The 15,593-nt window shown below is 45.7% G+C and overlaps 1 protein-coding gene across 2 annotated transcripts in view; it reads left to right on the top strand.

Moving 5' to 3' along the window:
- Positions 1-1,151: 1,151 nt before the first annotated feature.
- Positions 1,152-15,593, top strand: part of M1AP (meiosis 1 associated protein) — a 16,921-nt gene continuing 2,479 nt past the window's right edge. For both annotated transcript variants that reach the window (XM_029958415.1, XM_029958416.1), the window contains exons 1-7: positions 1,152-1,442; positions 4,887-5,069; positions 8,716-8,893; positions 12,052-12,225; positions 13,657-13,807; positions 14,432-14,573; positions 15,119-15,325. In XM_029958415.1, the coding sequence (XP_029814275.1) occupies positions 1,194-1,442; positions 4,887-5,069; positions 8,716-8,893; positions 12,052-12,225; positions 13,657-13,807; positions 14,432-14,573; positions 15,119-15,325 (1,284 nt within the window). In that variant the 5' untranslated portion in view covers positions 1,152-1,193. The remainder of the gene's footprint in view (positions 1,443-4,886; positions 5,070-8,715; positions 8,894-12,051; positions 12,226-13,656; positions 13,808-14,431; positions 14,574-15,118; positions 15,326-15,593) is intronic.

Here is a 15,593-nt window from a genome sequence, read left to right as displayed (position 1 = left end):
CTGTTTCCCAGAAACAGTCACATTTTCTGAAAGATTGTGGGGAGGTCTCTCAAAGCACCAGCTGAGCCTTATGCATGCAGAGATGATATGTAGTGGTGCTGATGGATGAAAGGGTGGATATTTGAAAGGAAACGGACAAAAAGAGGTGGGGGAGAAATGGGTCCTGACCACATGCTCTGTTCGTGTGCTGAAGGGATCCGTGGTCTCCCAGGGCCTTGCAAAGAGGCCTTGCCTCTCTTCCCACACAAAGATGATGGGGAATCAGGGAGCCCTCATCTTTCCTTGCCTGCCTTGTGCAAGCTGTCACCTGACACTGGCAGCATTCCTGAGGTGTTCTAACAAACCTCTGTGTCACTTGGCACAGCTCTGGGACAGGTGAAGCACAGCCACCTCCCTGCACAGCATTCCCATCACCAGCCAGCTCTGAGAAACAAAGGTGGTACTTGGCTGGAAGTAATTTCTGTTGGAGTTTCTGACATTGCAGGTACTTTAATGTTTGCAGTGCTCCCACGTTGTTGAACAAGATGAGGTAGTGCTGTGTTCATCAAAGCTTTTGTCAGTGCAGAGAGCTTAGACAGTCTGAAGGACAAGAGTTGATTGTCCACATCCACAAAGTAATATTTATGTATATGCAATATTTTTTTGATGCATCATGCTGTCCTTTTTTGGATATAGCAGCTACTTGTCTTATACTGCTGGGTATGAAGAAGCAGGGACTGTTTCTCCTTGGTGTTTGGGTAGAACCTGTTGGCCACTGCAGAATTAGGAGGAGGATTTCATAGTCTTGCTTTCCATCAGCTGCTGAAGATCCCTTGTCTGCTGGCCATGGATGCACCTGAGCCACACTAGGGGATCATGAGACATCTCACACAGCTCACGTGTGGCTGTGCTGCCAACATTGGTAGCTGCTCCAGCTGAACCTGTAAGAGAGTATCTGCCACGAGTCTTTAGTTGAAACATTTTGTTTTCTGACCACATGCATTTTCCCTTGTCTTGTGTGGGTTTATCCTAGAGTAGGAACAACGATTGCTTTGGAGAAAGATGTAGGAACTTCAGTCATTACTGTCTGCTGTGCCTCAGGTTGCTTTAAATTGAATGGGAAAGGGAGACCTCACTCGTTGCTGTTCTTTGTTTATTTCTCCCATTCAGATGCAGATGGATAATTGGATATGTAATACCTGTGTTCAGAAGCCATGAATTCCAGAAAATTACTCTCAGAAACACGGAGAACTTTTCCTGCTACTAAAGCCCCCTGCCAGCAGCCATCGCGGATTCTCATTGTGGATGTCACCTCCCCTTCCTGGGCCAATACTTGCTCTGTGCTCTGCGAGGCCCTGGAAAACACGCTGTGCTTGGCATGTGGCTTGGCAGGGCCCTGCCGTGTGCCCCTGCTGAGCCTCTACGTGGTGCAGCCCCAGCAGGAGTGTCTGCTGCCCTTCACGGTATGGGGGAACTGGGGCCCTGGGGATCTCCAGACGGGAATGCAACACATTGCTGGCACTCAGGAGAGAAAGTTACGAGTTACTGCAAATATGGATCTAAAAATTAATCATTCTCAAAAAGCATAGCTTCACAGAATTTTATGAAAAGTGAAGTTTAAAAGAAGTGTAATATTTTTGATCTGTGAAGCTGCTCACATGCATAAATTAGGCTTTGTTCTCATCTAAAACTTCTGTTGTACCTTTCATATGCTACTTTCTGCACTATCTGTACTGCTGTTCTATCAAAATTATCAAACACAACCCAAGCTGTAATAATTTGGACAGTGAAAAAATATTACCACTGTGGGAGAGATTCCAGATATTTAAAGGAAGAAGTGCAGAGTTAAAATATTATTGCCAAATTTGAGAAATATCCTGAAATCATATAATTACAGAATCATTTTGGTTGGAAAAGACCTCTAAGATCATCAAGTCCAATCCTAAACCCGGCACTGCCAACTCCACCACTAAACCATGTACCTAAGCACCACATCTACACAGCTTTTAAATATATAGATCTAAGTCAATAAGAACAAGCACTGCACTCATCTGGGGCTATGCAGTGGAATAAGTGTAGATGGAGAATGGCAAGCAGCTCTAAAGTAACAGTTTGTGCATCATAAAGTGCACAAGAATCTATGAAGTCATAGTGTTAGAAACAGTCACACTGAGCAATCTCATTTACACAACATTAACGTAAACACACAGAACTAACCCTTCCACTTTATACAGCAATGGTGAAAACATCCTGAAAGGTTTTGTCAAGTTTTCACATCTCAGGAAAGGTGGAGACCAACTGGGAAAAATAAAAAATCGGAGATAACAGTAATTTACCAAATGTGATCTGCAAGAAGAATGTGGCTAATGATGTGTCGTGGTTTAACCTCAGCCAGCAGCCAAGTACCACGCAGCCACTTGCTTTATTTTATAGGACAGGTTATAGACAGTGTGACATGGATGACTAAGGGAATACCAAAGAAACATTTTCTGAAGATACTGTGGAATCACTCTGATTAGGGGCTTTAAGAGCAAACACTTGTCTTGCTGCCTAGGATGAATTTACTGGTAATTCATCCTGACATGTCACTGCAGGATGATCCCGGTGATCTGTTTCACAGCTGATTCCAGGCGTGCTCTCTGTGAGTTTACATTATGTCCAAGTTAGTTTGTGAGTGTTTGGGGCCAAATACCCACTTTTATGTTTACTGGGTATGTCCTGACACTGGTCCAGCATGTGCTGGCTGACAGCTGCCCCCGATCTAATCTGGTAATTGTGGCTCACCAGAGGATGTCTGACCTTTGACACAATCCCTCTACTTATGAGTATTATGACTCTGCTGCTCATGATCAGATGTCTTTGTAATTTAAACAACCGTTCCTCATTTTGATAGTCACAGTTTTTAAAGACAGGAACCTTTAGATCATTGTTTGGCTTTCTTCATATTACAGGCTATTATATTTCACCAAAGTACCCATATATCGTTAAAGCACTCCTTCCAGAAAGCCATCTAGTTTGGGTCTGAAGATACTACAGGGTGGATAATCAAGTACTTCTCTTGATGATTTCTTCCAGTGGTTAATCACTGTCATTGTGAAACTTGCCCCTGGTTTCTAATTTGAATTTATTTGCTTTAGCTTCCAGGGATTTGTTAATATATTTACTCTTTTGGCTAGATTGAAGAGCCTGCTTGTATTTTATCCTTTCTTCCTCTAAATAGAAGCAAGTCCTTTCTCAGTCTTCTAGCTGGTAAATCAAAGAGAACACATAAGTCTAACTGCAAGGCATTTTTACAACCCCTTAATAATTTCCAAGCCCTTCCGTGTATTCACTCTGCTGTTTTTTTGATTCCAATACTGGATTCAGCAATGCTGTATAGAGAATTAAAAATACCCCTCTTGTTTGCATGACTGGTCATCACATCAGCTCTTTTGCCATAATACTGCATTTGTCTTGGACTTGTTCAAGACAGCATAGCTCACACAAAGACTTGAGTCAGTCGTGTGCATCCAGACTGTGAGCCCCCACTCCCCTTCTCCCCAGCTTTCTTTAGGTGTTCTGCTCTGGGAGCCATCTCTTCATTTTAGATATCTGATGTTGTACTGAAGCTGTTTTTCAGAGCTGTTCTTTCACTTTTAGGAACAGTAAAGTGTTTCAAGGTGACTGTCTTCTTCAGACTATGAGTGGCTGAGGTCGCTTAGTTTGTTCAGCTGGAGAAGAGGAGACTGAGGGCAGAACTCATGGGGGTCTGCAGCTTCCTCATGAAGGGCAGTACCTACCTCTTCTCTCTGTGACCAGTTGCAGGACCCAAGGAGACAGCTGTGCCTTTGTCAGGGGAGGTTTAGGTTGGATCTTGGGAAAAGGTTCTTCCCCCAGAGGGTGGTCGGGCACTGAACAGGCTCCCCAGGGCAGTGGTCACGGCCCCAAGGCTGCCAGAGCTCAAGGAGTGTTTGGACCACGCTCTGAGGGACAGGGTGGGATTGTTGGGGTGTCTGTGCAGGGCCAGGAGTTGGACTGGATGATCCTTGTGGGTCCCTTCCAATTCAGGACGTTCTATATGTTTCTATGACTCGGTGGACCTAATTTCACTAATAATGGTATCTGGTCCTCTGCTGCTTCTGGAGTCAGGAACACTTTTATGTCTCTGCCTGATGAGTATGTGTTCCATTTCAGCCTTCCTCAGAAATACCAGGGCTCCATTACTTCTCCTGCACCCCTGAATTTGCCCATGTCTCAACAGGGCAGGCTGTGAGCACAGTGTCTTTCTGATTCAGCTAGAGAGACTTGACACTTCTCAGTGAGGAACCAAGATAGAGCTGTATTAAAGGGTGCTTGTTAGACAAATCATGTGAAGTCAGAAAAGCCCCAGGGCTGAAAATAAAGACTGGGAGAATACATGGGGAAGTGTCATATATGGTAACCTTTGTCTTACTCTTTCCTGGGTGCTTGTTTATGGTCTCCCCAAAAGGGTCTGACAAGTCCAAGGAGCTTCCCTGGAAAGGGCAGGGGGGGGCAAAGAAAAGAAAACCAGAAAGTACCTAGATAACTGTGGAGGACAGCAAATGGTGACAAGATAGGAAGTGAGCATTAAAGCATCAAAAGCTTTTAATGTGGGACTGAATAAGGACTCTGAGCAGAGCACCTCCAGCTGATGGTGCTCCCTGGCATTGTCATGTCTGTACTAAGGAAAGGTCATGGGTGGGTAAGAGATACCAGATGGCCTGAACTAATACTGCATGGAGACAGAGGGGTCTGCAACAATCCTGGCCAGCCTGGTTCAGACTTGGCTCCTGCCCCCAGTCTGAGCTCAGTGCTGTGAATTCAAAAAACCTTCTTCCACATTATGGAAAGCTATTTCATGTTGTTTGTTTAACAGTCTTTCGTGTTCACTGAACGCTGTTTTGCAGCAAGTGAAAGAAAACTTTGGGCGAATTCAAGCCTGCATTTCGGAGCTGCGTTTGCTCCCAGCAGAAGGCTCCTTCCCACAGGGGGGAAGTGGAGTGGTACAAGCTGTGCAGGATGGATTGCAGCAATTCAAACAATACAGCAGACACACAGCAGCAGGAGGCTCAACAAACAGTTCTGTTGAGGTAAGAAAATGTTGCAAAGGTAGTGGAAGCCATCTCATTTCACCAATCATGCTTTATAAATGTATAATCTCATGTACAGTGAACATGCCAGAACATTTTAGGTATTCAGCAGTCTGGCTGTTTCAGAGATCCACTGTCCAGAAATCCTGGATGGAGATACCAAGTCCTTGAATCCCTCTGGACAGATTCCTGTGGAAAAGGGGACATTATCTAGGGAAAACTATATGTACAGCAGTCCTATCAACTGGATGTCCTGGGACAGGATCTAAGAGAGTTTGGTGGCTGTGTTCTCAGCTGGGTGTGTGTGCTTGCATAAGAAGGAGGGAAGCTGCTAATAACACATGAGAACAGATATATGAAGGTAGAAAACAGAGCAAGGTTCACAAGGAAGTGGAGTTTTAAGCAGTACCAACTGATGTGAAAGAACAGGGAGTTAGAGGGGGAAGGACTCAAAGAAATGGTGTTTTCCTCTGGACGTCAGGAAATATCAGCTCCAAACAATCTTTTATTTCAGACTTCACCAGCTCAGGGTCCACCTGGCTTTGGAGCTTTGTCAGTCATAAAAACAAATTGAGAGTCCCATGAGTGAAATTTCAGGAGTCCTTTTATTTTGTTTAGATCCTTAAACCCTTCTGGTGTCACACAGAGTCATGCTGTGATCAAGCAGACTCTCCTAGCTGTAATTGGGACTCACTTGTCTATCCAGGAAGTCTTTCTCCTGATTTTCTGCTTTTCTGTGTTTTCTTAGGGCCTTGAGGTATCTTTCCTGCCCATTTCAAATGGGATTTGTGCTTTTGTAAAGCTGGGGGTTGGAACAGACTGAGTACACACTGGAGACAAGACCTTTTTTGACACACAACGAAGTCCAGGATGACTTCTAGTATAGTAGAAGGAACAAGCTACATTAAAAATTAAGCTATTCATGAGTATAGGGAGTTTATACTCCACTAAGCAATCCTTGTTCCTCTAGGTTATGCAAGTATTTTGTACTTCTCTCTGCAAGGGGATGTAAGACATGCTGCAATGACAGGCTGTGATCGCAGACAGGCAGAAGGCCATGTTTCTAAAAAAGGCAGCTTTCTGCTTCAGATTCTTAAGTGATTGCATTTTTTTTCATCACAAGCAATTTTTTATGCAGAGTAAGTTGAATTTTTATTTCTATTTCCTTTTCTCAGAGGACCTTTGAGTGGTTTGCTCAGATACAGTATCTTTTGAAGAAATAAAAAATATGGGGGGTTAATGCTTCCTGCTTGGAAGTGAAGCCTGGATAACATAGGCCAGTTAAAGTAAGCATTTACCCTATTAAATTCAACTGTATCAGGCAGATTATATGTGGTGCCTGAGTCCTTGGCATCTCCCACAAGTCACCGTTTCTGTTTTTGAAGCCTTCTCTGCTGAAAGGGGCTCTCTTTGGCTTTTGCTTTTTTTGTTACACTTCTAAAGTAAAACAAGTTAAACCAAAAGGCTTTCCACGTGCTTTCCTCCACGTAAAAGAGACTCCTGAGCTGCACTCCAGGGAGCAGCACCGCGGAGCTCCCTGGGACAGCCAGGCCCAGGCAGGAATAACAGGGACAGGACCAGGCAGGGGGGTGAAGAAACAGCCTGTCAGAAGCTGTTGATGCAGGTGCCTATGTGTGAGTAGCAGGAACATGAGTGCCCGTGCAGGCATGCCACCTCTATTAGAGAACAATTGCTGTAGTGGGAGACCACGGTGGCCGGTGTTTAGAGCACAGGGTTGCCACTGGCAATCTGCTCCTGCAAATCAGCTGTTCAGGCAAATGTGCATTTTCATAGCAGTTAAAACACAAAGATGCAAGAATATTCCTAGCTGACCAGTAAGCATAGGAGGCAGACTTTGTTACAATCTGCAGTCATTTAAAACCCAAATAGTAGTTAAAAGTAGAAAGAATGACTTACTCTTTTGAGATCCTGACTTCGGCGGGGAAAAATCATCAGCATCAGCAAAACTGAATCTCAGTAGCAGTTACAGGGCAGGAAATGTGGCCAACCTGCAATAGGATTAAAAGCATTTTTCAAGTCACCAGTAGCCTGTTTTTTGTGAGATTAGAAAGTATAATGGCATTAAGGGATTATATCTAGAAACTGTGGTAAAACAAAAGGAAGTCACAGTAGCTACCTCAGCTTTTGTATGTGGTAAAATATTTCTCCTGGTCTCTAACCAGCATGTGCCAGTCTGACTCGGGTTGTGAAAAGGGTAAATTGGAGGTGACATGCTACAGATGTAATACAGCCATGGTTTTGATGAAATAAATGTCCATCAGTGTAGTAAATGCTCTTTCTATAGCTCTGCAAAAGATAATTATATCTTTTAGACAGTTCAGCTATCCCCAGCTTAAGAACAGTTCCTGCAAGCCATTTGCATTAGTTCCTAAAAGGTGACCATGATAATATCTTTATTCCCAGTAACTCAGAGGCAAACACTAGGGAGAAGTTTGGTTGGAGAGGTTTACTTTGTTAGGGAAATTAGGCTTGATCTGGTATCAACAAGGCTGACACAGCTCCACGTCCCTAGGCCCAACCAATCGTGAGGCTGAGCTCATATTCCCATCAGGCAAAGGAACACAGAACACACATGTAACACATATGTACAGGCATATGTGTTCACACAGATCACAGACACTCAGAGCATTCACACGCACAAAAGTGCACCGGTGGCCTCAGCCTGCCCCCCTCTCTGTCTGAGCAGGATGAGATCCACCTGCAGGAATATATGTGTGCATAAATAAGTGTGTGTGTACACACATCTCTGTCTCCATCCCTACAACGTGGATCCCTCCAGCAGCTGGTCTCAGACACTCAGTCTACCCAGTGCCCGCTCCTAGATCCCGGTCTCCCTAGTTTCTGGCATCTGGACATATGAGTCCCCAAGGCTCCAGTTACTGGTACAAACTGTCATGTTTACACACAGACACACTCAGACCTGGCCAGGACTCTCGTCACCCCTCCAACAGCCAGCTCCTCCCACGTTCTCACCCTTGCAACCCCCTTGGTTCCCAGGCCTTGTCACCCCTTCACCGTCTGCTCTGTTCTGACCTTCACTGGCAATCACACACAGACCTCCCACCTGAGCACTGAGACCCTCAGATACACAGGCACACAGAAGAGAGTCCTCACCCAGAAAGCTGGTGTTAAACATGCCTGACAGATTTCTAGAAACTCTTCTAAAAACTCTTTGCAGTTACTTAGTATTACACCAAAACTGGGCAGTGGGTATCACACCTACTGTTGCTCTCTTAAGAAATATCTTTAGGACAGACTGTACACTTCTTTAACAAATATAAAATTCCCATTCAGCTTTCAAGTGAGAAGGCTGGATTTAGTCTATTTGAGCTATAAGTGACAGAGTAATGGGAGGAAGTGGTGTCAAGGCAAGTCCCTCCTTACACACACAGACTCACTGACTGTACGTGCAAAGCACAAGACACCTGTAAATTGTTCCGTCTTCCAGCAGTGGCACAAAACCTGTAGATGTTCCTCCAGTGACCCTCTCAATCCATTTCATATTGGCTTAAATGTAAGCCAAAGCTAAAAAAAAATGCTTTCAAATCTGCTTTTGAATGGATGAGATATTTTTAGTGAGGACTAGGGCAGAGGCAGCTCTTGCACACTCTGGTTTGTGTTTCAGATCACAGTTCTGACTAGCCAGTCCAGCAAAGAAATGGTAAAACAGCTGGAAAAGAAGTTAAAAGATGTAGACCTTGTGAGTCTGCGAAGACTACAAGTCATTGAGGTTTTGAAGAGAGACTTCCTGGAGCCCGAGGATGTGGAGCAGTGTGTGCCAGCAGAAGAGCCCAGCAGCAGTGGTGAGTGTAAGGCAAACAAGGTGCTCAGGGAAGTTTGGGCAGCAGGACAGCCAATAGTTCTTGCTTTGGTCTGATATCTGTCACTTACCTTTGTGCCATTTAATGTCACTTAGGTAAGTGAGAACTGCTGTGCCTGGAGGAACAGTGGGAAGTTTGTACCACAGCACTTCTCTGGAGCTTTAGCACATTTGGGCAAAAATTCATGCATTAATTCAGCTCTAAGTATTACTTAAGATTTACATCATGTGCAATACAGTTGCACTGAGGGATTAAAGAGAAAAATGCACTGAGCTTATGGGGATAACACACTGACTCACACACACCCCTTCTGCTGCTGAACATCACACTGGGCACTTGACTGCCTGATCAAAAGATCCTCGGTGCAGTCAGAGGCAACCTGAATCCTTGAAGCAGGTAGTGGGGAAAGGAGAGGCAGGAGAGACAGGCAGGCCATTTGCAATCCCAAGGGTCCCCTTTAGTCCTTTCTCCTGGACTACATATTGCACAGTTCTGGGAAGAGTTATTCATTGACCAAGTCAGGTACTCAGCCTCTTGTTTAGCTGATTTTTTGTCACTAACAATGTTCTTGCTTACCTGCTGCTTCTCTTCTCTATGCTTGGGGCAGTTTTTCTTGAGCAATTAAGGTTGTATTTCTTCAGCAACCAGCAGTTGCACACCAGCAAGTTCTCTACAAGCCTCTGCTTTCCACAACAGGTCTCCTTTTAAAGGTCTTTCCTGCAGACACTTAAATTCCCCATGAACAAGACACACCTGGTCTTGTTCCATGCCTGGGTCACACAGCAAGTTCTCACAATGAGTTGATAATGAGCTTAAAAAACTGAGTCCAAATGCCTTCCAAAGTTAGTGTAAGACCTGTTCCTAGCAATGTCAGTATTGTTTTTACTGAGTGACAGGCAGTGTTGGATGTTGTTGCCTTACTTGTCTCTAGCTGTTTGTCTTTTCTGGTTGCAGTAGCAAATTTCTGGTCAATTGTCATTGTAGGGACTGGGAATGGTTAGGTGGGTTGCAGGTTCCCTTTTGCCCTGTCCCTCACACCCCTGGCCACATGCTTCATTAGTGAAAGAGTGAGCAAGTACACTCCTGACCCTGGATCTCTGAAGAACTCCTCCCTTAATTTGACAGTTTTCAGCAGCAGGAATTTAAACAATGAGAAATTCAGAGACTGAAAGTCCTATTAGGTCCTGTTTGGACTATTTTTGCTTCAGAGGAAAAGGTGCTGAGCAGACTCTAAATAAACCAGCGAGATGGTGATCCAAAATCCAGTTCCAGCTCCATACATTGCAATGTTGCTATAACTGCAACTTTCATACCTGCATTTTGTTTTTCCTAGCTTGCAGATCTCCTTGGTGATTTCAGCCCTTTCTCAAGGCTGGTAAAACAATAAAATGCTACACAGCAGGAGTTTAGGCTGGTTTTCCCCATGTGCAGCACAGCACTGACTGGGGTGTCTGCTACAGATGACGATGGCTCTCTGTGCTGCCCCTGCATCCCACTGAGCTGCTGGCAGACCAAACCAAACACTGAGTCCTATAATCCAGCACTCGGAGAGACATCAACGCTCTTACTGCCAATTAAAAGCTTCCTTTCCCTCAGCAAGACATGGCTGGTTATTCTGGACTCTGGGAGAGTCTCTGCAGGTAAAACTGCTTGGCTGGAGAAAAGCAGGGCACTGCTACCACTGAGTGGGAAAAGGGAGTCCTGAGGAGAAGGAATCAAGGTTCTGCCACTCTGACCTTAGAATTAATTTAATTTGCCAAAACCACAGCAAAAAAGGGGGTTACAAAAAATACAGTAAAGAACATTGAAGTTGCAAGATCCAGCAAGCAGGAAGTGCAAGATTAGTGCTGTGTTGAACTATGGAATAAACATTTCGATGTAGCACAAAGAGGTTCATCCCACTGAGGGTATTTCTTCCATTAGTTTGTTTCACGGCTGTTTGAACCTACTTACATTTTTAATATCCAGAGCAGGATCAGGATATCCCCTCCATAGGCTCATTCCCAGGTTAGTGCAGTTAGAAAAGACTCCAGTATTTTGAAACCCCACAGATGGCAAATCCTCAAATAGCTTTGAACATGGTCATAACAGTCTGGGTAAGAAACACGGGCTGTTTTCTTCACGAGAGGAACTCCTTGGGAGGTGCATTTCCAGACAAACACAGACCACCTGAAGAGGGACAAGGATTGCTTTTTCAAACTGCAGAGCAGCTCCTCTGTGGGACAGAGGCTAAATCTGCAACGTTTCTTTAATTACAAAGCATTAGTGCTTGCCAGACTGCAGAGGGAGCAGAGATGTGATGTATCTAAACCCCCCAGAGAGCAATGCACACAGCATTTGTGGTGGGAATGGTCTGTGGAGTACCTGACAGGATGCCTGGCCTTTGGATGGACTGGCCTCTAATTGATAACTTGAGCATTATTATTCTCTTTCTTTTGCCCCAACCCCATTACACTGGCTGGAAGCAGCTGAGCATTGCCAGACCTTTTGCTGACAAAGGTCAGTATTTCCATGTGTTGGAGATACTGGTCCCAGCTAGTCCTGTTTGGGGGAAACAACAAACAAGCACTGAAGATAAAGCATTAATACATTTTTTATGAACATAAAAATTCTTCTGCAAGTCTCAGGGAACTTTTTTCTGGATGGGCTCTGCAGATTGTTGACCATTTTGCTCAGATCTAAAATCTGTAGGGAACACAACACCACCAGAACATGACCAGCCTGCTCTCCAGCTGCATCAGTGCAGGGAAATGGGAGCAAGGCTCAAAGCATCAGGGCAAGGGACTGTTGGTGCCCCTTGCTAAGGGAAAAGGAGGAAATGTTTTAAACTGAGGAGTCTCTGAGGCCAGCGATGTGATGGTTCACATCAGTCACAACTTGTTCTCTGGAGATGGCCGTAGACAGTCCCAGCACCCCAGGGATGGAAAGGGTGGTGGGGTGGCCTGTGGAGCAGGTCAGCTCCCAGCAGTGTCCCTGGAGTCAAGTGCTGGGTTGTGATTTGCATGGTAATGGCTTCTGAAGCACTTTTTTTGTGACAGCACTCAAGGTATTAAGGAGGTGTAATGCAGTGGAAAATGCAAAAGAATGTTCTTTTCTATGGCTGAAAATATTTGTGCTTTTACACCTTTTTTTCCCCGCAGATATTGCAATCCTGGGAATGGACATTGATGTGCAAACTGTAGAGGACAATGTCATCAGCTTGGAGATGCTGTTTAAAACATGGCTCCATGACTATGGCACGGAGAGGGAACAGCTCCATCTCCTCCTTCCATTGGGAGGTTTCAGCCATGCTGCTGCACCCAAGAGCACCATAAGTATTTAATTTTCTCTCCCCCTCTGCAGGGAGCTCCTGAATTCCACAGCCTTAAAGGTTATCCAGGCTTGTCCTATGGGCACATTCCTTCCCACGGGCATGTTTCCTCCCATTTAGAGAGTGAGGTCCCTCCAAGGGAGGTCTCTGGGTGACTGGGAAAGCTGGGAGTTGTCTCAGGTTGATAGGAGCCTATTGCTCAGAGAGCTGCTTGTTTGCTGCCATGTCCCGTGGCTGCTGAGGCTACAATTAATTTCCATTCTGCAGCAAAATGTGCCTGGAGGAGCATGTGAATTCATAGCCATGTAGTCAAGGGAAAAGGGGCCTTTTACGTCCTGGAAGTTGAATAGCCCTAAAAAATGTGTTCCTTCTGTTCAATATTAAAAATCTGTGCCAGAGCTGCACTTAAGTAAAGGCTGTCTTACAAAAGGACTTGGCTTTTATTTATATCTAGTGATTTAACGCTAAAATAGCTCATGTTCTAGCTGGAGCTGCCAACAGTTATCATAATGTATGGGAAAATTTGTAAGGAATATGTCTTTTTTTTTTCCTTTATTAGTCTAAATCCAAATCCCTAATCCGTCTCTGGGTGAATGCTGAAAACACCAACAGCTACAGCAGACATAGGTGTGTTCTGCCAGTTGCTGACTGTACTGTCACTCCTGCAGTGCCATGGGAAGTCCCTGCAATCCCCTTTCCACACCTCTCCAATGTGGTGCTCCTGTGCATATGCCCATTGCTGTCACAATGGGAGCACACTTGTCTTCTGGTGATCCACAGGCCAGTTCCAGACTGGAACCAAAGCTCATAGAGAATTACTGATGTGCTCCACAGCAAGCAGATGAGAATGCCTGGTGGGCACTTTTGTGTGTGTAGTAGCTCCATATCAGCCTCCAGCACAGGCAGTTATGATATTGATTTTCCTTCATCCTAACATTGGATTTCTTACTTGATGCATTGTCTTATTACAGCTAGCAAGGCAAACCAAGTTACACTGCAGTCAGGTTTTTTCACCTTCCCACACTCAAGGAATCTGTGGAAGGCCAGAGAGATTGTTTGGAGCTCTGTGTCATTTTACACCAGTGCTAGTGACATCAGTGTCCTGTGTTTCTCCACAGACACAGATAGAAAAGCTGTAGGCAACATGTAGCCCTGAACCCAGTGTGGCTCTGGGAAACAAGCTGCTTCTCCCTCTCCAGCTGGCCACTCATTGCCCAAGCTGGAGCTTGCCTGCCCAGTTACTGACCAGTCATCGTTTCATTAACACACCAAGTATGTGCTGTTTCCCCACGTGTGTAAAACGGGGACAGGTTGTAGCTCGTGTCAGGTTTTAGTTTTCTTCCCTCAATAGTTGCTAGAAAACATTAACTTTGTAAGTGCTTTGAACGTCTCGTGCTAAACACTTCCAGCGACCTAAACCAATCTCCTTCTCCAGTGTGCCTGAAGTGCGACTTGCAGGAGAGACTGCTCGACCCAGCTCTGCTTTCGGGGCCGGCTGATGGCACTGGGAGAGCAGCAGATCCCAGTTCTCCCTGGCACGTGGCAGCCTGGCCAGCCCCAGGGCTGCACAAACTCCAGGTGGTAAAGTAAGTGTTGCTCCGGGAGGTGGTGGAACAGCAGCTTCACTCTTCCTGTGCAGTGTCAACCTGGGACCTGGTAACATCCTCATAAAGCACTGGGGGACTCAAAGTTCTGGTCAGCAAAACTGTGATTGAGATAGCCCCGGCCCTGTAACTCTTGCTGCCATGGAACAGCACAGCCCACACGCAGACAGGAGCACAGCCACGAGTGGTGGTACTGTGGCACTGGCATTGATGAGTGTAACACCACAGGTGTTATTTGTGCAGCGGTTGTTTCCCTCCAGTGTAAAGTTCTGTAGATCAGAGGCATTGCAATAATTCTGCTCTTCTCTCACTACCTAATGAGGCCACAGCAACTAATTGGATGTCAGAGTCTGAGCTAATTAGTTGGACTAGTAGTAAAAAAGCAAGCAAAGCCTCATAGTACTGTGTGACTTCACCTAAGGATGTGCTCGCTTTCCTGTCAGCAGTTTGTGGCTGGTAAGCACAGAGCATAGCACAAGTGATGCTCTCTAGTGTCTTTTCTGAGGTTTATTTATAGGGGGGGAAACTTAACTATGCACTTGCTATTAAAATGATTCTCAGCCTGTCAGTAGCTGAAGAGCACTAACAGGAGCCATATGCTTGCAGGGCTCTGAAGTCTGAAGGTGTCTGTGAGTCTGTACTGTATGGCCTGCCCTTCATCATCAAGCCCACGAGCTGCTGGCAGCTGGACTGGGATGAACTGGAGACAAACCAGCACAGCTTCCATGCTTTATGTCATAGTCTTCTGGTAAGTGCGTGAAAATTGCAGTGTGATGGGGAGGGATTGCCAGAGAAAGGAACAGTTAGTGCAAACCCCATAAAATCTGTAGCCTGCATCAGAAAACATATTTCAGAAGCTGCAACTTATCTTATGGGCCAGAGCTGTGCTTGTAAATCTTTCCAGCCAAGGCATCCACTGGAAAGATGCTACAGCACATCAAACCTTAGAGAAGACCCTTGAGCCTATCAGAAATCCAGTGTTTGGGGATATGAAGTGCAAATGTCAGAGTTGGAATTAGATCTGTATCTTTAATGTGAAAAAAATTAACCAAGGCTTGGAGGACTGTCAATTACTGACAAGTTATAAAGCAAAATTGGATGTTTTTCTTAAGAATTGACTTGCATTTAATTAAAAAACAAATACCATACTGTCCTCAACCATATTGCAGAATAGTGTTCTTATTCTGATGTGTGAGTGTGTGCCTGCTCCTGAGCACTACAGCCCACGCTGACAGTGCTGAAGGAAGTGGCTCTTGCCTGTTGTTCACTTCGGGTTTGGCTTTTGCCATTTAGCAAAGGAAGTGGATGCTTTTGGCCAGGCACGAACCTCAGAACGCCAATCCAAACTGGAACATTGTGGTGCATTCCTATTATGTCATCGTCCCTTCCGACTCTGCCACTCTACTTGTCAAAGCAGTCGCCATCAGGGAGCTCCTGCTGCCTTCAGCCTTCCCAGCCCTCCTCGCTGAGCACCCCGAGCGCATCCGTGGCCCCATAGAGGTGAGTCAGTGCAGCCCTGCTCTAACCCCTGTGCCCAGGTCCCAGGGGAGTCAGTGCAGCCCTGCTCTAACCCCTGTGCCCAGGTCCCAGGGGAGTCACTGCAGCCCTGCTCTAACCCCTGTGCCCAGGTCCCAGGGGAGTCACTGCAGCCCTGCTCTAACCCCTGTGCCCAGGTCCCAGGGGAGTCACTGGAGCCCTGCTCTAACCCCTGTGCCCAGGTCCCAGGGGAGTCACTGCAGCCCTGCTCTAACCCCTGTGCCCAGGTCCC

This window comes from Manacus vitellinus, unplaced genomic scaffold, assembly GCF_001715985.3.
Source record: "Manacus vitellinus isolate BGI_N305 unplaced genomic scaffold, ASM171598v3 scaffold_151_pilon, whole genome shotgun sequence".
NCBI lineage: Eukaryota > Metazoa > Chordata > Aves > Passeriformes > Pipridae > Manacus > Manacus vitellinus.
This window is presented reverse-complemented; position numbering and strand designations above follow the sequence as displayed.